The sequence below is a fragment of the Dipodomys spectabilis genome, unplaced genomic scaffold (assembly GCF_019054845.1).
Source record: "Dipodomys spectabilis isolate Male_0828 unplaced genomic scaffold, ASM1905484v1 ptg000176l, whole genome shotgun sequence".
NCBI lineage: Eukaryota > Metazoa > Chordata > Mammalia > Rodentia > Heteromyidae > Dipodomys > Dipodomys spectabilis.
The window spans coordinates 3,302,711-3,329,744 of record NW_024870853.1 but is presented as its reverse complement, the minus strand read 5'-3'; the positions used below and the strand labels follow the sequence as shown (position 1 = coordinate 3,329,744).

At 45.3% G+C, this 27,034-nt stretch overlaps 2 protein-coding genes across 2 annotated transcripts in view; one reads left to right on the top strand and one right to left on the bottom strand.

The window, feature by feature from the left end:
- The window catches only part of Eda (ectodysplasin A), a 97,875-nt gene extending 90,283 nt beyond the window's left edge, over nucleotides 1–7,592 (top strand). The window contains exons 4-7 of the mRNA XM_042694947.1: nucleotides 549–583; nucleotides 1,497–1,548; nucleotides 3,820–3,950; nucleotides 5,968–7,592. Of these exons, the coding sequence (XP_042550881.1) occupies nucleotides 549–583; nucleotides 1,497–1,548; nucleotides 3,820–3,950; nucleotides 5,968–6,219 (470 nt within the window). The 3' untranslated portion in view covers nucleotides 6,220–7,592. The remainder of the gene's footprint in view (nucleotides 1–548; nucleotides 584–1,496; nucleotides 1,549–3,819; nucleotides 3,951–5,967) is intronic.
- A 4,709-nt stretch (nucleotides 7,593–12,301) lies between these two features.
- Awat2 (acyl-CoA wax alcohol acyltransferase 2) lies at nucleotides 12,302–20,809 on the bottom strand. The gene is made up of 7 exons (XM_042694920.1): nucleotides 20,725–20,809; nucleotides 14,974–15,084; nucleotides 14,382–14,452; nucleotides 13,943–14,147; nucleotides 13,584–13,758; nucleotides 12,738–12,937; nucleotides 12,302–12,513 (listed from the first exon to the last, which is right to left on the bottom strand). Exons 1-7 carry the CDS (start codon nucleotides 20,807–20,809, stop codon nucleotides 12,359–12,361), a joined length of 1,002 nt encoding a protein of 333 aa, XP_042550854.1. The 3' UTR covers nucleotides 12,302–12,358.
- Between the last annotated feature and the right edge of the window lie 6,225 nt (nucleotides 20,810–27,034).

Here is a 27,034-nt window from a genome sequence, read left to right as displayed (position 1 = left end):
AGTTTTTCTAATCCAATCATTCCACAAATATTAATTGAGCAATTTCTGTGTACAAGGAGATATATTGCTAAGTGGTCCCTGCTCTCATAGAGTTTATGTCCTAGAGGCAGAGAGACAATTAAAGAAACAAGATCTTTACAAATGGCAGTGGGTTCTATGAAGACAATTGATAGAAAGGGAGCAAATGGCTAGAAAAGCAAGTGGCATCATCTCAGAAGCACACAGTGATAGGAATGCCCTCTCATTACTCCTCATGGGTACAAAGTGGTGTTTTCCTTGGGCCAACATTGGCAAAAAAGCTAGATTTCCTATGGATGTTCATTCCACTAAAGATGAAGGTAAGAGCCAGGAAGGCCAAAGAAGAAATCTCATCTCCCATCCTAGGGCCTCTCTTGTCAGTCTGACCCCCCTCCCCTCCAGCTCTAATCTTTAGAGAAGAAAACTCAGGGCTGGCCCCAGAGAGCAAGGCTCAGTGCCACTGGGGCAGAAGTGAGGAGAGAAGAAAGTAGAAGGAGCATGCCCTTTCATTGTCCTGTCCTATTTTGCAGGTGCTGCGGATAAAGCTGGAACGAGAGAGAACCAGGTTGGCTGGGGATTGCTCTCTTCCTGGGGAGAAGAGAAGGCCACAGGTTGAGAGCCACCTTTAAGTCAACTCCCCATAAAATTTCTTAAGGCTTTATTTTATAAGGACACTCTGGAGGTTCTGAGGTTGTTTTGTTTTGTTTTGTTTTCAGGCTCAAACCCCTCCCCATCTATAAATAGAAAAGTTTTGCCCTAGGGTCTGACTTAAGCTAAGGGAACCCTGCCTTGCCAGGACCTTTTGTCCTCTTTCCACAGGAGACAGAGTGTCACCACCATCAGGCTCAGTAGTCACCTGAAATGAGCTTCCAGTAGGCCTGTTCACCTGGGCCTCCAACTCCCCAGACATCCCCAGACACCTGGCCAGCACTCAGAGTGCCTGGGATCTGGAGCTGAGAAGTATAAGAGTTTGTCCTTGAAAAACAGCCAAGTAGCTCCAGGCCAAGGCCAGCCTGGGCTTCTGCCTTAATGGCCTGATGGCTCCTCCCTTGTCTTTGAGCTTGCTAATCTGTCTCTACTGGCAGGTTCTGCTGCCTGGCCTAGCCCTTGTCTCCTCGAAGCCGCCCTCACTGTAGCTGTTTGGCCACAGTGATAAATCTACATCACAGCACAATGCTTGCTAGCCTTGCAGGACAATTTTACATCCATCACCTCATTTGATCTTCAAACACCCCTGTGTGAAGAAGCCAGACAGAGATTCTCATAATCCCCATTTTACAGTTGGGGAAATGAGGCTCAGAGGCATTACATTTCGCTGAGGTCATATAATGAGGAAGTGGCAGAGGCACAAAATCACATTACACTCAAGTAGAAATATCTCATAATTGGGATACAAATGGAGACTAGAAAACTTGGGGAGGGAATGTGTGGCTGATCAAGCAGCCATTACAGTGACTCTTTCCTTCTCATCCTCCCAGCCAGCTGTGGTGCACCTACAGGGCCAAGGGTCAGCAATTCAAGTCAAGAATGGTAAGAATCTATGTAGGCTCATTCCCCAAGAGGAGCTTCTTCATTCCTTCTTTCCCAACCTCCAAATAATCACTCAGCCTAGTTCTTCCCAGGCTGCTGAGGTACCCTTGGCATAGGAAGCCCTTCACTGCTCCATCATGCCCTCTGCTGGCTCTCCCACATAACTGCTTGTATCAAGAGCTATTGCTACCCCCAAATTATATTCAGAATCCACTGATGAGGGAGCTGAAGGAGACTTGTGACATTATCTACCTAAGTATTCTTGGGGAGGAAGGGAGGCTATATGAGAATCTCCATGTGTAGTTTGGTAAGCATTTTCACAATACAAACTACAGAAAGTAAAACTACATCAAATCTTCTTGTCTGGTTTCTGAATGGATGGAAGGGTCATTTCTCTCAGGGAAGGAAGGGCATGCTGTAATCTCTAGGGAATGTGAGATGCTAATGTCTATCAAAGTGAGATTGTGTTCCAAGAGGTTGAATAAAACTGCTTTCATGTATCCCCTGTATTTAAGAGTCCCCGAGAGATTGTATAATACCATAATAAATCATACTGTCTTACGTGTGTATAGTACTTTAGAGTTTCCAGCATATTTTTGTCTTTTATTTCATTTGGCCCTCACAACCATCTAGTGAGGTAGGAGTCAGGTTCTTTTTGCAGAGACAGAAACTGGAACTGAGAGGTTAATTAACTGGCCCAAGATTTCAAAGTTTAGTTGCTGAGATCCAAAGCTATGTCTTTCGGACTCTTTTTACTAGGCTCTGTGCTACTTCAGTGATGTGTATATAGACTCCAGTGAATGCTTAGGTTCATTTTCTTCCCCAAAGAGACATGAACATTCATTAAAGAACAGTGCTTTGAAATAATGTCCCATCCTCAGGGTGCCAAAGCCTAAAATGCATGAACCCCCAGGAGCCTTGGGAAGCAGCAAGCTAGCCAACATGCCAGATGCTTACCAAGCTTAGAGTAGAAAAGGGAGGGATGTGAGTAGAAGCAATAAATAAAGAAAAGTTAAGATACCTGATACAGCCAGGTGCCTGTGGCTCATGCCTGGACTCCTAGCTACTTGCGAAGCTGAGATCTGAGGATCATGGTTCAAAACCAGCCCAGGCAGCAGAGTCCATGAGACTCATCTCCAATTAAGCACCAAAAAAGCCAGAAGGGGAGTTGTGGCTCAAGCGGTAGAGCACCAGCCTTGAGCACAAAAGCTCAGGGACTGGCCCTGAGCTCAAATGTCAGAATTCACACACACACACAGACACACACACACACACAATAAAATTTCTTAGGTAATGGGTGGATGACTAAGAGGAGGAAGTAACCCCATGAGTTTGGCTTCCCTCCTGTGGTATGAAGGAACATAACAGCTCTCTTCCACAGGATGGAAAGGGAAGTTTACACACACACACACACACACACACACACACACACACACACACACACACACACACACACACACACACGTGCTCATACATACAGGTTCCTCCTAAATGGAGTAGGATTAAGAGATGGATGCTTTGCCAAGGGTACCTCAGGTCCAAGTCATCTTCCACCATCTGTACTCTTAGCTACTCTACTGCAGCTTGGTAGTCTTTCCCTAACTTGAACAAAGCTTCCTCTTACCTGCAAGACCTGGGGGATAGTGATTACTAGCTTCAGGTGCTGTGGAATCTGAGCGATTACCCTTGATCCTTAAAGGTTCCCAGATAGACAATTGAATGGGCTAAGTGGTTCCCTGGGGCCCAACGAGGCTTTTCTGGAGTGGTATGGAGGACTCAGAAAAAGGAAACCCTTACAGAGGAGAAAACCCATAAACCTATGAAATAGGATGGAGACTCGGGAACTATGACTGGGAAAGTGAAACTGCATAATAATAGACCTAGCCTGCCACTCAGTGTCTGAATTTTGCCTGTGCAGCCTTGTAACAACAAAGAAAATAAAGCAGTGTGCTGTGCTCACTCTCCTCTTACTGGCCCCTCCCAATTCAAATTAAAAAATGTTGCTTAAAGACCCTTGCAGACGAACAACAGCTCAGGAGAGGAGGGTATGAAGATAGATATACAGAGCCCTGGGGCCCTAAGGCAGGCCTGATAGCTGCCTTACAAAGAGCACAGTTTCCCTGCTTTCAACTTGTCCTCTTAAAGCTTGGCCTCTGGGCCTTCCTGGTCACCTGGGATGAGGCTGGGGTTGTAAAATGCTTGGTGTTTCTTATTGCTATTGCCCAGATTGTTCTGACATGTACTGAGTGACTACCCTTCTCTCATACTGAGATCTTTCAGGTGGAGTGCTCAATGACTGGTCTCGCATCACTATGAACCCCAAGGTGTTTAAGCTACATCCCCGCAGCGGGGAGCTGGAGGTACTGGTGGACGGCACCTACTTCATCTATAGTCAGGTAGAAGTGAGTACGGTCTTAGGCGTAACTCTTCTTATATCCACAATGCAGATCCGGCGCAGGCCACAATGGGGCACTGTGTAGCCAGCCAAGACCAAACTTCCTGCTTGGGCCCTGGGGGTGGGGGAGTGAGGGAGGGTGAGGGAGAGCGATGGGAGGGAGTTGAAAGGTCCAGAGAGGGGGCCAGTTTCTTGGTGTGTTTTCCCCCTTGACCAAATACTGAAAAAATGAAAAAGAGGCCCTTCCCACTCCCTGCTGTCTGATTCCCTCCTGCAGAGCCTCAGGCCCTGTTTTCCCTCTAAGTTGTTTGGTTCTACAGCCAAACTTGAACTTGGTCTCAGCAAAAGTTTTTCAAAGTCAGTTCCCAAGCTGAGAGCCCTTCCCCCAAAGCACTGCTAGCTTGGGCATTATAATGAATAGTGCTCCTGCAGACTTTCTCTCCACCTCAGAAAGATTTCTGACTGTCTTTCCTTCCTCTTTCTCCCATTTGTCTCTCTGTTTCTGTTATTCTTACCTCCTTTCTGCTGTCATTCTCCCAGGCCTTTGTCCCTCTGTTTTTTGTCCTTATCCTGCCCTGGGCCCACTTCCCCCAGGTCTGCCAGTACCCACCTGTTTACACCCTACAATTGTTGCCTCCACTGGTGGAGGTGTCTCCCTAGAGCTAGCAGTAGATGAGCCTTAACACTGAGGCTTCAGGGGTGGGGCAGCAACCAGACAGATGGACAAAATGACTGTGGAGCCAACAGATGGGTCTCACAGAAAAGTGGCCAGAGAAGGTGGGTTAACAACCATTTATTAAGTACACCAAGCATCTTGGTGTACCTTGGTCCTGACCCTAAAGATTATACAGCCCCTGGATACACAGTTTCCATCAAAAGAGCATGTATAGCCGGGCACTGTTAGCTCATGCCTGTAATTCTAGTTACTCAGGAAGCTGAGATCTGAAGATCAAGGTTCAAAGGCACCCAGGGTAGGAAAGTCCTATGAGATTCGTATCTCCAATTAACCACTAGAAAACCAGAAGTAGTGCTATGGCTCAAGGTGGTAGACTGTTAGCCTTGAGCAGAAAAGCTCAGGAACAGCACCTAGCCCAAGTTCAAGTCCTAGTACTCATGTGTATGTGTGTATGTGCACACACACACACAAATAGCCTGTGGAGGTAGTCTTTATAATGTCACTTAATGTGTCATATTAAGTTTCAACTCCTGTAAGGCATGTGAGTTTAATCTCAATGCCTGTTAACTAAACATCATTTGGTGGTGATGGAGAATCAAAGTGTAGGGTAGGGTAAGATGGCCAAGTAGGTAATGAAAGATGAAAAATTTATCTACTGGACCCAGGAGAAAATTGGGAGTGACCCATGCATGCTGGGAAAATCTTCATGACATCAGGTTCATGCTTCCTTCTAGCCACAGACTAAAGTTAGGGGCCTGGGATTTACACTTCCAACTCCATTGTCTCCTTTGTGGTGGCTAGCTCTCCATCTCTCTAGATCTGTTTCCTCAATCAGCATAATGAAAGGGCCAAACAGCAGTAGGAATCAGGGAGAAGAGTCAGCCACACCAAGGGTGAGCTATAAGCTGAGGAGCTTTTATTAACCTGCTTCAGAGATGGAAAGTTGTTACTATGCCCTTCCTAGGGGGATCACAGACTTCTCAGTTTAGTCTCAAATAATCATCCCGAGCTGGAAATGGAAAATTAGTTAATGTCTGGAGCACTGATTGAGCACCTAAGGTGTTCAGAACATTGTGCTTCATGCCAAGTTGGGGTAAGGGGCTGGTGAGGTGGCAAATAGGGGGCAGACCCTCAGAACTTGTGACAGGTATACTATTGTGACATAGGTGGTCTGCTCAGCTATATGTGACCCATAGAACAGGGAAAGGACAGGACATAAGCCTGACACCTGCCCCTTGCATAAGGTACACTGGCAGCTCATCTAAGAAGGTTCTGTCTGCTCACCAGGGGAGGGCCCTACCCTCTCTTTCCTCTCTTCCCCAATCCCTTCTCGTTGCCTCTCACCCAGGTGTACTACATCAACTTCACTGACTTTGCCAGCTATGAGGTGGTGGTGGATGAGAAGCCCTTCCTCCAGTGCACGCGCAGCATCGAGACAGGCAAGACCAACTACAACACTTGCTATACAGCAGGCGTCTGCCTCCTCAAGGCGCGCCAGAAGATCGCCGTGAAGATGGTGCACGCCGACATTTCTATCAATATGAGCAAGCACACCACTTTCTTTGGGGCCATCAGGCTGGGAGAAGCCCCTGCATCCTAGATTTTCCCCATTTTGCCCCTACCCATATGCCCCTGCCCCAGGTTTGGGAGCCTGGACTCCCAGAACCTCTAAGTGCTGCTGGTGGATTGAGGTATATTGGCATTGCAGCCACAGAGAGGAAATGCACCCCCACCCCCACCCCCACCCCAGTGCTATTTATTCCCGCGGTGACTCCAGGATGACCAGGCCTGCTTGACTTTCCAGAATGACCTTGAGTTAACAGGACAGTTGATGGAGCCCCAGGATTTCCAAGAAGCAAAATCTTCTTAGGCTCCATGTTGACTGGCTTATGGCATGATTCTTCAACCCCAAGGTTCCTCTTGTGAGACTTACTGCTTGTTGCACTAAAATGAGGACCCAGGGCAGCAAGCTAGAGAAAGCAAAGGTGCACTCCACATGCTGGAAGTGGCCATCTGATCCCAAGGAGGCTGCTGCTCCTCTCTTGGCTTGGGCTAGGGGTGAAGGGAGTAACATTAGATTACAGCCTGAAGAGAGTGCCAGGGAGGAACAAGGTAGATGTTTGTAGCCAAGATTGGGGCAAGAAACCTGCCAAAGCACTCACCCTTGGCAATGGAAGCAATCTTGCTGTTCTGCACAGTGACTTGCAGGAGATTCAAAGAGCTCTTCCCAGGCTGAGAGCCACATGGTTGTTATCAGTATGCTGGGCTCCAGAGACAGGAGCTTTACTCTGCCTTGGAATAACCCTGCCTGTGGAAGAACCTGAATCCATACTGCAGGCACATGTCTCTCACTTTGTTTACAGCTGTGCTCCATGCTCAAAAAAACTGCTTGGGGTACCTTCCCAGTTACCACCCTCTCCAGCCTGACTAGAGCTCCTGTCTTCTTTCGCCACAGAGCCTACCTCTGTCTGAGACAGGGCCTGACCTGGGACCTGTGCTCATGTGAGTCTGGGATATTCTTTAGCTTACCTTAGCACTAAGAGGAAATTTCCATTTATAAAGCAATACAAGTATTATTCATCTAATTCTAATTGAACTGTGTCTAGAACAAGGAGTTGAACTGGATGACTCTCCCAACACAAAAAGTCCCTTGGCATTTTCATATTCGTGACTCTCAACAGACATCTGCCACAATAACATAAATTCCCAAATCCTGGACTCTTGGGCATCAGCAGAGCAGAGCTTTTCTGCCTAGCCTGGAAAAAGCAAGAGGCAGAGATAGCAGGGGAATTTTATCTGAATTTACTGCAATCCAAGTAATTTTTAGGCCAGGTTCTAGCAAAAAGGACAAGTACTGGTGGCCTGATCATCCAGTCTTATTTCAGAAAGCTACACAGAGTATAGTCACCAATCACGCCAAAGGTCCATGATATTGCCCTAAAGCCAGACATTGGGCAGGGATCTATCCCCTAGTTCAGGTCCAAAGGCACTTCCCTCCTACACAAAGGTTCCTGCAGATTATATACTAAAACTATTCAATGATCCTGTTGCGAATTACCTGGGCCCAGCCTGAGCTTCGGGGGGCTGCTAGATACAGCTCATAGCTAGCAGGGTCAGCCTCATACAATATACACCTGTTGCTCCTGACATGTGTTTCTTTTTGAGGAGATGAGGACTAGATTCCCTATTTCTCAGCTATTCCCTATTTCTCAGCTCTGCCTGCTCTCACTTGAACAGCCACATTTCTGGGCTCTTCAAGAGTTGGAGCAAGAGGCAGTGAGCCAGGCCTCCATTGTCTGATACTAATGACAGCCTTGCAACCCAAAGTAAGGCAAACTTTAGGCAAGGGTCTGGCCTTGGACAGACTACAATTGTAGCTGGAACAGTCTGAACCGCTCACTGTTTGTAAGGTTATTTCCTCTTGTATTATTTCCTTTGAAGAGAGCAGGGCAGAGAATATTTCAAATGTCATTGTTTAGATGAGGCTCAGAGAGTTGAGCTGCTTTGACTAAATCATAGATCTGGGGCTTTAGACAGATCAGGGTCCCAGGCTATTCCTTTATACCATAGCACTGTGGAGAATTTAGGATTTAGGTTGAATGAATGAAAGTGATAATATGAAACTGACATCCTTGGGGGTGCTAGGGGAAAACAGCAATGCCCATTTTTGTCTATTGACAGTAATGCCTTTTCTCTTGGCTGCCAAGAGTCCTGTGGCAAAACAATCAGATATTTCCTTGGGTAACAGCTATCAGCACTGGTGCTCTTGTGTTCACAGGAAACATCTTGGCACCCTGTCCAAGCAGCAGGCCTCTGGGACCCACAGAATTTGTCATCATTGTGTTCTTTCAACCATTGGATGAAACAAGCAGCCACCAGGTGTGAACAAGGTCCTCCTTTCATTACCCTAGACACAGTTCCCAGTAGCTGGCCCACTTCCCACAGCTACAAACTGTAACTCCTTATCTCTCCACAGAGACACTGATAATTGCCAAGGTCTCTTGGGGTAGAGGCAAGGCCAGAGAGGACCAATTCTAATGCCAGGTGGGTGGTGAAGAGAGAGGAGGAAAAGCTTTTAATTTTGGCCCTCAAAGACTTGCTTGCCTCTCATACCATCCTGCAGACATCCTAATTTAAGGGCTTGGAGAGGAAGTAGATGTTGCACTAGATCCCTCATTTATTCAGAATCCTCACAAATTGTCCTAAAGGCACAGAGATGGAAAGGAAGCAATAGACAGTGGGGATCCTGTTATGGTATAGTCATTGGAGAAGCGGTAAGGTAGTTTTAAGAGTGGATAGGAGAATGTGAACCGAGAATTCGTTTGGAATTATGCTGCTGTGAATTTATCAGGAGGCCAAAACTAGCATGGAGAATGGGGCAAGTGAATTTGTGCAGATGACAGAGGTTTGAAGGAGAATTGCTTGGCAGGGGCCTCTGTCAACTGCTTGGGGCTTCGACAGTCAAGCTGACATCAAAGGCAGCTGCTAGAAGCTGCTCTGCTACTGGTCCCCTGGAAAATGTAGTACTGTATTTGCCTTGTTCTTCCTTCATCCATCCTGAGCCAAATCTCTCTTGCTTAACAGGAAAGACATAGGAAACTTGGAGGTAAATGAAGACTTTGATCCATGTGTGAGTGCTTGTGTTTTATATTAGGTCTAGTGGATTCAAAGAGATTCAGAGAAATTTTGAGCTAAAAAGGTCCATAGAGAGAATGTAGCCCAACCTACATTCCACCCTGTGTTACTCATGTGACACCCAGAGAGGAAAGGTGACCTACTCAACCTCCCAGCTCCAGATTATGCAAAGGGAAGAGGTAAAACACACCCTGTGCCACAGAGCCCACCCCCTTTCTTCCATCAGCCCACAAACTCAAGGCTGGAAGTCCTCTGCCCCCTTCAGGAGCCTGGCCAGGCAGGGATAATAGCTGCAGCCTTCATAAGAACTCTGCTCCCCATTCCCCTGCAAAGCATTTGCCCAGTCCGTACCCCTTGACTGATTGGAAGGATCTAGACTATCCCCCCAAACCCAGGCAGTCCTTAGAGTCTTAAGGCCACTCTAGTGGCTGCAAATCCCATCTTTACCAGCATATTCTTCTAACACCAAGGAGGAACCTGATTTTGTTCTTTTGATCCATGTCAGGGCTCTCCAAGAGGGGATGTGGTATACCATTTCTTTATTCCAATAGTTTCCAGCTGGGTCAGGGAAGAGCTTTGTTAGGAGAATGGCCTGGAGCAGGCTCATTGCTGCTTTTGGGGGTCAGCATCCAGTGTGAGATACTGTATATATAAACTATATATAATGTATATAAACTGGGATGTAAGTTTGTGTAAATTAATGGTTTATTCTTTGCAAATAAAGCGCTTCCCCCTTCCCTCCCCTGTTCTTGAAATAGGTTTCAGCACTTCCTACATACGAGATACTTCTTTGTAGATGATGTCACACATAAACTAGGGAAAGGACCAGGGCACCTGTTTCAAGAGGCAGTAATGGAAGATGGTCTGAACTTCCTTTCCCACATGATCTTCAACTCAGACCACATGCCTCCACTCACATAGCCTTACATCTTCTGGGAGCATAAACCCAAGAGTTTAGGAGTCTCACCAAAAGTATGTTGTCCTGGGTCAGGGACACAAGTCATGGAGTCTTCCTCAGTTTGAGACTGTGGCATCTGTAACAGCTACTTCAAGCCTGACTTAAAACAACTTAAGATGGGGGAGGATCCAGGGTTCAGCAACTCACTAAGGAATCAGCTCATTTTTGCAGATGAGACCAATGCTCAAAGATAATTAAGTAGTTCACCCAAGGCCATCCAACTAATAAATGTATCATTCTAGACTGCTTCCTCCATACAAACTTTCCATTCTGCCATGCTGCCTCCTCCAATTGGCACCACGCTTTTTGGCAGAGAAGTCCTGTGGAGGCTGTTGAGGAAGAGGACCATAGGAAGAACAGATAATAGCTCAGGAAAATGTAGCTCAGAAGAGTTCTGGGCACTTAGCACAGGCCCCACAACCTTTGTCTCCATTACAACCATTGTATAAGGGGAGAATGGGTTATATAACCAATGTATGCAGAGTAGCCGTAGACAAATATGCAATACCAGGTATACCTGGGCTGGAGATGTGGAATCTAGGCTTTTCTTCTGGCTGCCTGAGAAAGTTTTTTTGTTTGTTTAAGGAAATGAGGTACAGGAAGCCTGGAAAGTTTTGAAAACCCTTGCGATGTACCTCAGTGGCACAGTGGAATACACAAACTTCTAGGTTTGATCCCCAGCATTTCCCCTCCCCCCAATTACCCACCTTATTGGAGACTAGGAAAAATGTAATTTCTACCACAAGAGCCATAGAAACAACAGCAAAATAGGAGCCTGTCTCTGCCATACTGCGTACAAATCAGCACCAAGGCAGAGGTGACACATCATGCTGTATAGTAAGTACATAAGATGTTCTGGATGAAATTGACAAACAGCACAGTAAAGGCTTGGGCCAAATGACATCTACCTAAGAGGGGTAGAACAAGAGGCCTAAAGGCAAATTGAGTCATCACTCCTTGCAACAACCATTGGGCCAAGATGCTGAGAAACTTTCCACTCAGAGAATTGTTTGTGACTAATAGAAGGCAGTCACCTCATATGAGTCTCAAAGGAAAAAACTGTAGGGCCAGGCAAGACCTGGGATAAGACAGGGCCTGAGTTTGACCCACTGACCCATTCTATTAAGATCTATGAGATGGAAAGTAAGTACAGATTAAGCAGCACCAGGGGTATGGACAATAATTAATTAACTTCCAACCCAAGATCTTATACTTCTTTAAAAAATTGAAATGCCAGGCAAGGTGCTGGAGGCTCATCACTGTGATTCTAGGTACTCAGGAGGCTGAGATCTGAGGATTACAGTTCAAATACAGCCAGGCAGGAAAATCCATGAGACTCAACTCCAACAAACTACTCAAAAAAAGCTGTAAGTAGAGCTGTGGCTCAAGTGGTAGATTGCTAACTTTAAGCACATTAGCACAGGGACAGTGTTCAGGCCCTGAGCTCAAGCCCCAGGACCAGCATACAAAAAATTGAGATGCCATGAACTGTAGGGCATTGCTTTCCCAAGACCAGGAAATACATTCAATGGTTAGAGGAAAACAGTTTAGTGTAGTTCTTCAGCTTAAAGTCCAGTCACATATAATAGCATTTGATATTCCCAACAGCCTTGGAGGTAAGCAGTGGAGGAATTGTTAGTATTAAGTTGCAGGTAAGGAAACAAGCTCAGACATGACCAATTGCCCCTCAAGTCACATGGCTTAGAGTGGTGGAGCCTGAACTCAAAACTCATTGCTTCTCAAGGCACCCAGTTCTCCCAAGTTCTGATGCTAAGAAAGGGCTAGAGAATGACAGACATGCATAGGGATTCCAGACCCTCCAAATAGACTAATTGAGGCCCACACCCTATCCGAAGATGGCCTCTGTTCTATTGTTTTCCTCAGTGCTAGTACCCTCGTGGGAGAGTGCCCAGTGCATCTCTGCCCTAGGGTCCTTCCCTGCCTCTTGATACTATGGTCCCCTAACCCCAAGGAAAAGAACTAGAAGAAAGCAAGAGAAGTAGAAAGACAGGCACAGTAAACAAAATGGATCTCTCTGTCCCCTGGTAAGTACTAGTCAAATCAGGAGGAGTCCCAGAAATGACTTGTTCTCCTGTTTTTACTGACTTCACACCTTCTCAGGCTGTGAGGCTACTGAGGATGTCTGTCAAACAAACTCAAGCTCCTGGGTCTCTGAGATGCCATACTTGGTCTTATGCTCATCGAACAGTTTGCGTAGGGCCTCTATGTAGAGCTGGTGGTATTTATCCACTATCTCCTGGCTCGGGTTCACAATCTTGGGCAGTAGTAGAGGCTTCCCAACTGTCAGGGGAGAGAAAAGGTAAAGGGAGAAGCATCAGAACAGCTTATTCACCAGAATGGGTGCCAGGCTTCAACCTCAGCTTCCCCTAACTGTCATCCTCCCCACCAGCCTTCCACTTATCCTACTCAGCCTCCACTCTGCCTCTAAGAATAATCATAGCGGAGGTTTAGCATCAGAACTGAATCCTAGATCCTAGCCCGAGGCTTCCAGAAGGGCAACTCACCAACAGTGGTTACTGGTATATCATATGGCAGTAAGCCCCAGGAGTTCCTGGTGAAGCCACGCCCATGGAAAGCACAAGGGTAGATGTGCACTATGCTCCGGAACCACTCCTGGAAGCGATTGATCCAGCCCCCAGGAGTGAAAATGTGCTGGTTGTAGAGGTTTGACTCGCCAAAGGCATAGGCAGGGATTAGAGCCGCCCTGCAGAGGAAAAGCATGTTCCCTTGATGCCCAGAAAGATGGTAGCCCTGACTGCAAAACAGACATGCTGACTACCCAATAGTCACTGGGTCTGCCCACGGGCTCTCCAGCCCAGCTATGTTGAGGTCCAGACTGAGTATAGGGATATGACAGCCTAGACCAATCTGCTTGTAGCGGCAAATCAGCAACCCAGCCACGCCTGAGAACACCCAGGTCTGAATCACTGTAAGATAAGGCCCTTGGGCTTCCTTCCCTTTACCCCACATGCTAAGCTTAGCTCTCTGAGTTGGGGTGCAGCCAGTGCCCTTTTATAGAGGGATAGCCTGGTTGACAGGCTAGTGTGAAGGAGAACAGGCTGACAGCTAGCTGTCTACCCTTACTTCATAGAGAGATGCCTGTAGTACCTGGCCCAGATGCACCTTACCCCTCTTTCCTTTTCCTTATTGTTACTTGATAAATAAAATTTGTATATGTGTATGATGGCTCCACTTAGTAACAATGGGTTGTATACTTCTTGATCCTTCTTTAGATACCACTTCCTCAAAATCCCTTCTTTCTTCCTTACTGGGCTCAATACCCTCCCCCCATCCTACCCACCCCCACCCCCCACACTACTCCTGCCTCTCTGGACCACAGCTGACCTTACCCATGTTGAAGGGCCATGTGCACGAAGCCATACCGTTTCTTCAAGACCAAGGTAAAATTGCCTGGAAAACTGTATTTGCACTCAGCCAGGCCACCAATTACCACAACAAGCATGTTGCCTGTGCCCTTTTGGGTAAGGAGAAAGTCCATGGAAGATTTGCTCACAGAGCAGACCCCTGGTGGGCAGAAAAAGCCAAGAGGTCATTGGCTACTTCTCAACCCCCTTCTTTCTTCAGAGGAGCAGTGAAAGCAAGACACCCCCATCAATTCTAGCTGTTTGGGACCAGAGAAGATCATAGGATGGGCCTTACTCTCACCCATTCCCTCCTCCCCAACTTTATACCCTAGGAGTCAACTCACCTGTAGCCATTACATATTCTCTGAGGAAAGGCAGCCAGAAAAAGGCTCCCAGTGTGAGAAGATAAGGAGTGATGCCAGGAAAGATCTTGGAAAAGCCTGAGGTGTCAGTGGCAAAGTGACCAAAGAATGAATGGGACATGAGCCCATGAGGGTGGCAGGCAAGGATGTAGTTGTGGCTGGGAGAAATATCATGAGTCTTCAAAATCTGTGGAGGAAAGCATTCAAGAGGGCTGTCACCAAGGAAGTGGACTCTTAGCCAGAGACATGGAAGGGAAAGGCCTGTGGGGTTTGGCCATGTAGGTTGGGCAATGAATGCACAACACCAGAGGCCATCATTCACCCAGGCCCTGCTATGGTGCACCTTCCATCCTCTACCCCATACAATTGCTGACACCAGAAACAGGGCTGGTCCAGGTGTGCCTGGAACTCAGGAACTCACCTTAATTGGGAAGTAATTGCAGTAGTTTTTCCACAGGCACCACTGCCTCACCCACTTGGACCTGCGGCCTCCTGAAAGCAGAGGAAATATAGCCAAACTCTATCCTCTCTGGGCCTTTATGGACTTTCAGGGGCCTTTTGCTTTTGCTTCATTAGCTGTTCCTCCAGTTCCCAATTGGGATTTTTTTTTTTTCAAAAGAACCCTTTCTCAGCTGGGTGCAAGTGGCTCACACCTGTAATCGTAGCTACTCAGGAAACTGAGATCTGAGGATCACAGCTCAAAAACAGCCTGGGTAGGAAAGTCTGTGAGTCTATTATCTCCAATAAACCACCAGAAACCCGGAAGTGGCACTGTGGCTCAAGTGGTAGAGCACTAGCCTTGAGCTGAAGAGCTGAGGGACAGAGCCCAGGCCCAGAGTTCAAGTCCCATGACCAAAAAAAAAAAAAAAAAAAAAGAACCCTTTCTCTTTGCTTCTCTGCCCCAGGGAAAGAAAGGTTAGAGAACTGCTTGGGAATTGACTAGGGCCTCTCAGGATTAGGAGAGAAGAGGAAGAACAGGTGGCATGTAGTAACACAGCCCAGTAGGGTCTTACCTCTCTCAGGGGTCTTCCAATCAAAAGCGAGCCAGGTGAGAATGAGCACAGTGACAGGCCAGTAGGGTGTGAATAGCACCAGGTATAAGTTGCCCAAGATCGAAATAGTCCCTGGAGGAAACCCAGCCTGTGGTTAATGAAATGTGAACAGTCCTTCACACCTTCCCTCCCAAGTTCTGCCAATCCTAACATCACACACATGCACTCAGGTCCACTCAACACCCTGACTTCCTGAGCCCTAGCAGCTGGCCCACGTGACCAGCTCTTCTCAGTCCCCCTCTTCTCTGGCCTTGGGAACCTGACTCAGATCTAGAGGGCTATGCTTGACACAGCAAGCTCTCTCCTCACCAGGACCTGCACCAGCATTGGGCTGGGCTCTGTCCACAGTGTGGTTAATGGTGGGGAGCCACTGCTAGAAACCAGAGTTAGAAGTCCTGGAAAAGCTTGCCTCTAGTCTTTCCTTCCTACATTAGTAGAGGGAATGCCAAGGGAAGTGAAGAACCATCTTCAGCCAGGTTGGGAGCACACAAGATGGCAAAAATGAGGAAAATGCAAAGTGGACTTATAGAAGGTGTTAGGCTGTGTTCAACTCCAATAATACACAAATGTGGGTTAGAGCAATAGGAAAGAGTTTCTGGAGATGAGGCACAGTCAGCTATGCTCACTTGGAATTATTACTGGACTCTGTTTTTAGTGGGAAATTAGGTCAAAATAAAGGTTAGAAAGGACAAAAAAATCCTCTGAATTGAGCATACCAGACTCATATGTATTTGTCTTGACTTCTTGCTGGAGCCCATGAAAATTACTAAAATGATCTTTAAAATGTAGATCTATATGGAGAAGGAGAATTAGAAAGGTGCCAACAGTAGGTGAGAGGTATCAGCAAAAATATTTGCATACTGTAAGGTGTACGGAGGAGGAAGTAACTTAGAACCAAAGAAAGGTAAAATCCAGTTGCCTGTAAAGGTGAAGCCAAGAAGCCTGCTTAACTGGAGAATCTAGGAAAGATTTGGAGTTTGGAGAGATCAGGTGTCAGAAAAGGCAGGAGTGAGACACAGATCAAAATTAGGAAAGGCACAATCCTTTCTTATTCAGAGCAGCAACATAAAAACATAGCTTCCAGCCAGCCACAACATCATGAAGATTAAGCAACCAATATTCTACAGAGCACTGTGTTGTTAAACTATAATGCTCAAAAAGTTAGATGCATAAAATGCTTTTTTTTATATCTGGGTGACTGAACTAGAGTGTCATATTTGCTAAGTAAATACGTTATCGCTTGAACCATGCCTACAGTCCCTTTCTCATTGGTTATTTTCCAGGTAGGGTCTTTATGTCTGGTCCAGCCTGGGTTGTGATCCTCCTACTGTGTTTCTCTGTGTTGCTGCGCCCCTGTGCCCAGTCATTAGTTGAGATGAAGTCTCAAATTTTTATTTATACTTGGACTGGCTTTGAACTAAAATCACCTGATGTCCACCTCCCACATAACTAAGATTACAGCTTGAGCTACTATGCCTGGGTAACTGCATTTTTTTCATTCACAGTGTTTTCAAGTTATGATAAATTTATCCAGTCACAACACTATGGTAATTCAAAGAACATATGTGCTTACATAGGACATAGCTAAGATATTCTATATGTAGCCAAGTAATTAATCAAGTATGAAAATAGAGCACAGACAACTTCAGACATACAGTCTCATATACTTTGCCTTCCATGTCTCTTTTTCACGAAACTATGAGAAAATAAGGTGTAAACCAAGACAGAGGAAAGTAGGGCTGGGAATGCCTATAATCCCAACTATTGAAGAGGCACAGATAAGATAGATCTCAGTTCAAGGCCAGCCAGGGGGGAAAAATAGTGAGACCCATCTCAATTAGTAAGCTGGGTATGGTGTTATAAGCCTGTGATACTAACTACATGGGAGGCTAGGTAGGAGAACAGTCTGAAACTGGCCCCAAGCAAAAACACAAGACTTTACCTGAAAAATAACTGAAAGCAAATAGGGCTGGAGTATGGTTCCAGTAGTAGAGACCATGATTAGTAAGCATGACACCCAGAGTTCAAACCCCAGTACCACTACAATGAGAAAGAAAGGAAGGGAGGAAGGGAGGGAGAAAGAAAAGAAAGAAGTGGTGATATTGATCAAAATGCATTGTAATAGAATGGACATGTTGAATTGAAATACCCTTGAACAACTATTAAAAGATAATAAAAATTTAAATAAGCAATAAAAATATGGCAAAAGAAAAAGAAGAGAAAGAAAAGGAAGGAAGGAAAGAAAGGATGGAAGGAAGGAAAGACGGAAGGAAGGAAGGAAGGAAGGAAGAAAGGAAGGAAGGAAGAAAGGAAGAAAGAAAGAAAGAAAAAGAAAGAAAGAAAGAAAGAAAGAAAGAAAGAAAGAAAGAAAGAAAGAAAGAAAGAAAGAAAGAAAGAAAGAAAGAAAGAAAGAAAGAAAGAAAGAAGAAAAGAAGCAGAATACAGAATCCAGGGGGAAAGGGTGATCCAATGAAGAAGAAAAGTGAGGAGGGCCAGGACTAGGAAGACATTAACAAGGCTCTAGGGATACACATGTAAGGAGCTACTCTTTGGAATATGCATATCTCCAAAAGGAGCATCTTCTCAAATTTTTCATCCAAGTTGCCTCCAAGGGCACAGGAAGTGAAGCTGTGCCCAAGGGTGGATTGCAACAAAAAGATGCTGGGCTCCCACAATCCTGCCCTCACGAAAATGAAGAGTAAGAAGACTTATAGATCCCCGATTTGTGTAACCATGTTGAGAGATTAACATGCCTGTGGCAATTATGGTGATGAATTTGTGAGAGCTAATACATAGCTAGTAGCCAACAACTTCTAAATGAGGCACTTAACACAGTATTGATCTCTTTATTATAGATACATTCAACCTCATTCATAATCAAGGGAGATGAAAGTAAGACTATGACATATTTTTTCTGTCCATCTCTTGCAGTTGGAGGTAATAAGGCCAACATGTGAGTTCTCCATGCACTTTCTTCCCATGCCAGGGAAACCCCTGAAGCCACAGTATGCAGCATCATAGCATGGTGGCACCTCCTGAATGAACACTAATGTCCACAGCAAGAAGATTACCACCAACCTATTTAGATTGAGCATGAAAAAGAATTAATATTTGCTGGAAGTCACTGAGATTTTGGGGGTTGTTTGCTGGCCCATTATATACCCCCATTTTACAGATGAAGAAAACAAAATTCTGAGAGAATAAATAACATGTAGAGCTGGAGTTTGGACAAAGGCAGTCTGGCTCTAGAGATTGTACTTTCAACACCCATATTATATGGATACCTATATTATGTGAAAATATATGTCTATATGCACATACATATATGTATGCATGTACATATGCATATGTGTACATGTGTCATGTGTGCCATATGCAGATTTAATCTCCATTATTTCTGGCTATATGCACACCAAAATTTCCTGTTAATAATGGTTACCTCTGAGGAGTGAGACAGAGGACTGGACTGAGGAAGAAGAGATGCCATCTAAAGGCTCCAGCCCCTGTCCCAGGATGGCCTTCAATAAATAGTCATTCTTCTCCCCCAATGTAGTGTCAGCTCTTAGGCTTAGGCCTTGGGGATTCTGCTGTGTGGGGGAACACAATTGCAATGATGGACAGGAAGAAGGACACTAATAAGCTACATATGGGAACAGGATGACAACTTAAGAGAGAAAATATAGGTTAACCGTGTGTAATCCAAAAGAAATCCATAATCCCAACTCCCAAAGGTCTCAAAATCCTAAACTTTTGAGTGATGATATAACACCACAAGCAGAGAAGTCTTCACTTGACGTCATGTGACGGTCACAGTACCCTGAAAGTGTTGTAGAAAATTATCTCTGAATGGGTGTCTAAGGTGTAGATGGAATAGAAATGGCTTTCATATTTAGACTTAGACTTAATCCCCAGGATATTTCATTATGTGTATACAAATGTTCTAATCCCCACCAAAGAAAGAAAGAAGGAAAGAAAAATGAAATCTAAAATCTGAAACATTTCTGGTTCCAGGCACTTCAGAGCTGTAACACAGGACAGAAGTATATGTCCTGAAACCTCTGAGTCAGGTTGCATCTCCCTGCAAGAACTGATTGCAGGGGCCACAAAGCTGGTAAAACTCAAGGTTCTGAGAACCCTGGAAAAGCCCAAAACATACTGCTGCCCAAGCAGAAGAAGCCCCAGCCCTGATAGGAACCTGCTCTGTCCATCCCTTCTCCTGGCTCCTTCACCTCAGCCTTCTCCTCTGAGGGAGACAGTGAAGAATTTCCCTGAGCCAGGTGGAGAGTCAGTCCTTCTTGAGGACATGCTGGCCTGGACCACATGGTAAGGGAGTTCACAGGCTCAGCTGGAGCCTTGTCTTCAGCAAGAGGCCATTCTGAGCTGGCCCTTTTCATTTTTCTCAGACAGGAGCTTTTACATATGCAGAGGCCAAACTTCCTCCTTCCTCTCTAGTCCAGTGTACAACTGCAGGCTCTACAGAAAAAGAAAGAAACTCACAAACAGGACTGAGACTCCAAGAACTCAACACCTAGTCCAGCTCCTCCAACTCCTAGTCAAGTGATGTTGGACATAACATGTGTACTACATCTACAGACTACATGTACTTCATGGACTTCTGCTTCCTTATGTACACAGTGGAGATTATTAGCCACTTATGGGGCTAAGAATAGTATCTGGCCTGAAAAGGGGTAGGAGTAGGCAATAAATGTTGGCTATTTAGATGAGTGCTACCAATATATGTGTCTCTGTTTGAATAATTATTATGCATGATAATAGCTTTACCTGGTCAGGTTGGTATAAGCTAATAAAATGACGGATGTGAAAATCTAAGGCAATTTTACAAAGTAAAGGAGATGTGAAAAAAAATATATATATATATAAATTCCCTTTTTCCGGCCTTTCCAGCTCCAGTCACCATTATTTCTAGGTTCCTTAACACTGTTTTTCTCAATATTGGGAGTCTTGGTGCCCTCCCAGGCATGGTAAGCCTCTGTTCTCAGGTCTCTAGGCTGATGGTAAGTAATGCCCACCCTTTTGCATCATTGCCATGCCCCTAGGCTATCTCTGAGTTCCCAGAGCCTACCTCATCACTTACAAGGCCATTTAATTCATGCCCTTGAGTCCTGCCAGTACTCACAAGAACCTCTGGACAGGGAAGAATAAATCTGGATGACAAGTTCTTAGCGCCCTCCTCTGCTATCAGGTCAATTCTGTCTGTCTCTGTCTCTGTCTCTGTCTCTATCTCTTTCTCTTTCTCTCTCTCTCTCTCTCTCTCTCTCTCTCTCTCTCTCTCTCTCTCTCTCTCTCTCTCTCACACACACACACACACACACACACACACACTTCATGGTTCATGATTTGCTTGAGTTCCTGAAGTTATAGGCAGGCCCTTCTCCTTGGGTGGCCTCAGAAGACCTACTCCCCACCACCCTCTAACGTGTACTTTATGCCCCAGTGTACACCTAGGAAAGCTGAAGCAAAACACCTGTGCATACACACATGCTCACACTCCACATGCAATACCCATATGTAAATACCCATGCCCATGAATGCCCAGCTCACATAGGTGAAGCCACAGGACAAGGTGGCCAACTGTCTTGCTTTGCATGAGACAATTTCGATTTGAAAGAGAAAATCCTACCAACCTAAAATTCTTCAGTCCCCAGTAAGAGCCAAAATGGCTGGTCACTCTAGGACTGCCCAAAGACTCACCTAGAACTAAGGCACTGAGGGCCCACTGGAAAACAGCAAAGAACTCCATGGCAGCCTTGAGGTCCTTCTTGGTAGGCAAGAACATTATGCCCAGGATCTCAGTGGCTCCAGACGAGTGCTGTTCAGCTTCTCAGACTTGACTACTCAGGTGGCCTGGATGATTCCTCTCTTCAGGATTTTCTTCTCCAGCCACTGTGGAGTCTCCGCCCCCTCTGACACCTTTCCCCATGATTGCAGGACCACAAACCAGCTCTGCTTGTCCAGGACCTCCCAGCTGCCTACCCATTTCCACTTTTACCCACTTGAGCTTGGCTTGGATGAGATTGAGACACCTTCTGCACACCTGGAGGGAGAATTATGGATGAAGCCCTGGCATGGGAAGTGAGGGGGTGGGGGTAAGGCTATTGAGAGGCTTCCAGGGCCACTCTGGAAATTGGAGGAAGATAGGCAGGAAGGAACCAAGGCTCAGATGGCCCATGCACAGGACTGTGTCTCTGCTTCTGAGAAGATCTCTCAAGTGACTTAAGGACTGGAGAGCTGAACAGTTCACAGGTCTAATAATACCTTTGGCCTTTAATGTGTCAAGACAACTCATTTACTCACAGTACAAAAATATCCCATGTGTGCCTATAGGCATAAAGTAGGTGGTATACAAAACTGTATTGAATGAGTAAATAAATGTTAGCATATATTTTGTTTTTCTGCACACAATATGCCATATTAATCTGCAGGAAAAAATCAGAGAGACTGAGTAGAAAAGAGATTTGTAGAAATTTTTCTGGGGGATAGGGGCTGGGAAGGTGGCTCAGTGGTAGAGCACTTGCCTTGCATGCATGAGGCCCTGGGTTTGATTCCTCAGCACCACATAAGCAAAAAGAAAAAAGCTGGAAGTGGTGCTGTGGCTCAAGTGGTAGAGCACTAGCCTTGAGCTGAAGAGCTGAGGGACAGTGCCCAGGCCCAGAGGTCAGGCCCCCAAAAAAAAAGAAATTTTTCTGGGGGAGGCAATGATATTCTCTAACTTGATAAGACACTGAGTTACATACATCAAAAATCAGTAATGGCCAGGTGTTGATGGTTTATGCCTGTAATCCTAGCTACTTGGGAGGCTGAGATCTGAAAATCACAGTTGGAAGCCAGCCCAAGAAGTAAAGTCCATGAATCTCTTATCTCCAAAACCCAAAAGTGGGCCAGGTGCTGGTGGCCATGACTATAATCCTAGCTACTCAGGAGACTGAAATTGAGGATCACGGTTCAAAGCCAGTCTGGGCAGGAAAGTCTGTGAGACTCTTATTTCCAATTAATCATAAGAAAAGTCAGAAGTGGAGCTGTGGCTCAAGTGGTAGAATGCTAGCCTTGAGCAAAACAGATCAGGGGCAGCACCCAGGCCCTGAGTTCAAGCCCCAGGACTAGCACACACACACACACACACACACACACACACACACACACACACACACACGCACACACACACACACACGGGTGAATATGCATTTTACTGAATGTAAATTTTACCTCAAAATGTAAACAAAGCTGTGTCTACAAGCTCATGCCTGTAATCCTAGCTATTCAGTTGGCTAAGAGCAGAAAAATCTCCATTAAAGGCTAGCCAAGGCAGAAAAGTTAAAGATTCTATCTCAAAAAGAACCAGCCAAACACAGGGCTGGAAGTGTGGTTCCAGCTGTACAAGATTAGTCTAACAAGCATATGGCCCTGAATTCAAACCTTACTATTGTAAAAAAAAAAAAAAAAACAAATATTGAAGTCTTGATGTTGAAATGTTTGTGTGAATAATAGTAATGTCAACATTTGATTCTGAATACATAGAAAATAGAGGAATGTATTGATAGTTGACAAGGCAATTAAAACATACTACAATCTAGGTGGGAGGTGTTTACTGTGTGATTCAACTATTGTACAGGTTTGAGTTGTATAATAGAGTTAGGTTATAAAAAAAAAGTTCCTGCCAGGTAATAATAATAAGTCCATGTATACTTTTGTTACTAGTACGTGTGTGCGTGTGTGTGTCCACACATGTGTGTGAACATTTGCATTACCTAGTGGACTTGTAGGGATATGAAGGCATTAAATCCAGCCAAGTGTATACTAGGGGTCTCCATTGAAAATGAAAGACTGGAAGGGTTTCTTAAGACAGCATAATTATGAAGGACATAGTGAATTCTGGGCACTGTTCTAAGCATCTGGGTTACACAAAGAAAATAAAGTCTTGCTTTTGAGAAGCTTATATTCTGATGAGGAAAGATAGATAAAAGAAATTAATTAATTATAAGATATACAAGACAATAAATGTTACAGGGAGAAAGTTGAAGGGGCTGAGGGTATAGCTCAGCAAGTAGAATCCTTGACTCTCATGTGAAAAGCCTTGGGTTCAGTACACACACACACACACACACACACACACACACACACACAGAATGATGAATGAGAGATTCTGTGACTTGTGGTAGTGGACATCTTTAATCCCAGCATTTGGGAGTCTGAGGCAAGAGGATGTTGAGTTTGAGGTGTAGGCTAAATAATGAGACCCACTCTCAAATGGAGAACAACAACAACAAAAACAAAAAACAGAGCAGAGTAGGAAAGATCCCAAATGTGAAATGTGGAGAAGATGTCAGTTGGAAAGAGCAGGTGTTACAGTTTTGACAATGATAGTCAAGGGGACCAACTATGAAGGTTATATCATGTTTGAGCACACGCTGGAAGGCAATTGAGGAAGTGAGTTGTGTGGCTGTCTGAACTGAAACTTCTAGACAAAAGGAGCAGTGAGCTGGGCGCTGGTGGCTCATGCCTATAATCCTAGCTACTCAGGAGGCTGAGATCTGAGGATCGCGGTTCAAAGCCAGCCCTGGCAGGAAAGTCAGTGAGACTCTTATCTCCAATAAACTGCTCAGGAAACCAGAAGTGGCACTGTGGCTCAAGCAGTAGAGGGCTCGCCTTGAGCTGAAGCGTGCAGGAAGAGCACCCACACCCAGAGTTCAAGCCCCACGACCGACCAAAATAAAAGGAGCAATGAGGTCCCAGCACCTGAAGAAAGTTGTGCCCGACAGGTTTCCTTGAGCAGCTAGAAGATGGGCCAGGTGAATGAGAGGAATGGAAAAGGTAAGGTTAGAGACATTGACTATCACACCCCATAGGCCTTGTAGGCCACACAATGGATTTTCTACCCTGACCAAAATGGGAGGTCATTAAAGGTTCTGAGCAGAGAAAAGAAGGGATAGATTAATGTTTTTAAAGGTCAGAAAAGAAAGAGGTCACCTTTTAGCGGCTATAGCTGAAATCTGAAGGAGATGATGGTAGTTAGAGTATTGAGTATCAGATTCTCAATGCAGGTAACACTATCTCCTTCGAAACAGACACCTAGCTAGGCACAGGTAGCTGATGCGTGGAAGCCTAGCTTCTCAGGAGATGAGATCTAAGGATGTCAGTTTGAAGCCAGCAAGAAAGTCCATGAGATTCTAATGTCCTGTTAACCAGCAAAAAGCACTAACATTGAATAAAAGAGCTCAGGGACAGTGCCCAGGCCCCCAGTTCAGTTCAATCCCTAGGACTAGTATGTACATGCATGCATGTGTGCTCACACATGCACACAAACAAACACCAATTGGACCCTCTCCTTTTTGAGGTTCAGAACCTCTTCTCCAGAATGGAGTTGTATTAGTGATGATATATATACCATGGGCCCTGGCCTGGCATGGATGCCTTCCATGAATCCAGCCCCATGCCACTTGGTCCTGAAGGATGTCAGGTGCAGTCTACCTGCCTAGCTAGAATGCAATGTGGTCCCATGAAGGAGTTTCAAGTCTAGTCATGGCTGTGGGACCACTTTCCATAAGTTTAAATTCCAAGATGAGGAACCTGGCCTTAGTCTATGGGTAGTGAGGAGGTGAGATCACCTTTTGGTCAGAGAAAGTGGCTCATTAGGGAAATTTTCTGACACAGTCTCCTATTTGAGATAAGAGTCAATATCTATAAATATGGAGTTCAGGTGAAAGACAGAAAAGGCTCGGGCAGGTAGAGAAGAGTTGGCCTAAGGTCTTGCCAAGCAGGTCAGTTGGATGGGGGACAGGGAGAGTCACTGATGATGACTGCTTCAGCCTCTGCTGGACAGTGAAAATGAGGAGCAGGGAGGAGTGGTTTTCACAAGGTAGATGAAACAGATTATGGACTTGTTTGAGCATTATTTGAGCTGGGTCCTAGGACAAACAGGGCCTGTGTTGAATAGGAAAACCTGCTGTTTTTTGAAGTGTGTCTGTCAGCCTTGGCTTTCCACAGACTTACCTCCTGGGGGCAACTGAAGTGGTGAGGGGGATGCTGAGCAAAAGATTCTGAACTTGACAAACAGACCCTCTTAAAGCAGAGCACTAGACCGAGCCAGGTGTTGGTGGTCCATGCCTGTAATCCTAGTTAATCAGGAGGGTGAGATCTGAGGATTCTTGTTCAAAGCTAGCCTTGGCAAGAAAGCCAAGTCTTCTCTCCAATTAACTACTGGAAAATACAGAAGTAGAACTGCGGCTCAAGTGGTAGAACATTATCCTTGAGCAAAAATGCTTAGGGACAATGCCCAGGCTCTGAGTTCAAGCTCCAAAACTCACTCACACACACACACACACACACACACACACACACACACACACACACAAAAGAGCTCTCTTCTAATCTGCTTACAACTGGAATCTATAAACATTGCATTGCGTAAAAAGGTAGGTTGGTTGATGCTCAGGGCAGGGTAAGGCCTTGTGAAAACCTAACAGGGAGAGGATCTGCATGCCCTGCCAGGGATAAGCTGCTTTAGTCCAGCTGAGGGTCATGCAGGCCAAATACATGGAGTTCCAGGACAAACTAGGGACCAGAGCCAGGCAGCAAGTGGAGATGTGAGAGAAGAGCTATCTACTGAGCAAAAGAACATACTGGAGCTGAATGGACACATGCACCCTCTGTGGAATCCCTCTAAGAGGGAGGTCTTTATTCATTCCAGGCCTGGCTCCCATCTGATCATATATTTATTTGCCCTCTGACCCTGCCTCCTCTCATCCCATCTTGCTATGGGAACTCTCTGAGTACTTCTGGATCTTACTATTCTCCTAGTTCATCCATGCACTATACACTGCCATTTGTTCTGTTTTGCTTTGCTTTTTAAAAAAGCCAAAGTGGATGAAGCCTTGACTTCAATGGCACTGGAAAAACCTCTGAGGCGGGGCAAGTTTATATCTCTGAGTTCCTACATCAACAAATTGGAGAGATCTGAAACCAACAATTTAATGAGACATTTAAATCTCCTTGAAAAAGAGCAGCAAGCTAAACCCCAATCCAGTAGACAGAAACAAATAATTAAAATGAAAACAGAAATGAATGAATTAGAATCCAATAAAACATAGAAAGAACCGCAAAATAAAGAGTTGATTCTTCAACAAGATTAACAAAATTGGGCTGGGAAGGTGGCTCAGTGGTAGAGCGCTTGCCTTGCATGCATGAGGCCCTGGGTTCTATTCCTCAGCACCACAGGAAGTGGCGCTGTGGCTCAAGTGGTAGAGCGCTAGCCTTGAGCTGAAGAGCTGAGGGACAGTGTCCAGGCCCAGAGTTCAGGCCCCACGACTGGACCCCCCCCAAAAAAAAAAGATTAACAAAATTGACAGACCCTTAGCAAATCTTATCAGAAAAAGAAGAGAACACATCCAAATAAATAAACTCAGAGATGAGAATGGAAACATCACCACAGGAACAACCAAGATTCAGAACATTATAAGAGAATACTTCTCAAAACTTTATGCTAATAAGTTTGAGAACTTGGCAGAAATGGACCTTTTCCTAGCAAATATTGACATGCCCAAACTAAACCAAGATGAGTTAAACCAACTTAACCAGCCCATATCAAGGATTGAAATAGAAACAGAAATAAGAGACCTCCCATCTAATAAAAGTCCAGGACCAGATGGACTTATAGCGGAATTCTACAAGGCCTTCACAGCAGAACTCACACCAATACTCCTTCAACTCTTCAATGAAATTGAAAGAGAAAGTTCACTACTGAACTCATTCTATAAAGCCATCATAACCTTCATCCCAAAACCAGGCAGGGACTCATCAAAGAAAGAGAACTATAGATCCATTTCTTTGATGAACATTGATGCAAAACTTCTCAACAAAATTTTGGCCAATCTGGGCTTTTGTAACTTGTCTGCATGGCGAGAACCCCTTCCGTGGGCTTCTAGAAGGCCATGAAGGTGGCTGGCTCTGTCCCGTCCCAGGAGGGGGTCCTCGCAGTCATGTCTCCTGCATTCGAACTGTGTGGGAC

What these genes read in the sequence shown, in the direction of transcription:
- Awat2 (XM_042694920.1), bottom strand. Translation starts at nt 20,809, where the DNA reads ATGTTCTTGCCTACCAAGAAGGACCTCAAGGCTGCCATGGAGTTCTTT. An exon ending in TTGGAAGACCCCTGAGAGAG is followed by an intron (nt 14,453 to 14,973) that starts GTAAGACCCTAC and finishes CTCTGCTTTCAG; the next exon opens with GAGGCCGCAGGTCCAAGTGG. An exon ending in TATACCAGTAACCACTGTTG is followed by an intron (nt 12,514 to 12,737) that starts GTGAGTTGCCCT and finishes CTCCCCTGACAG; the next exon opens with TTGGGAAGCCTCTACTACTG.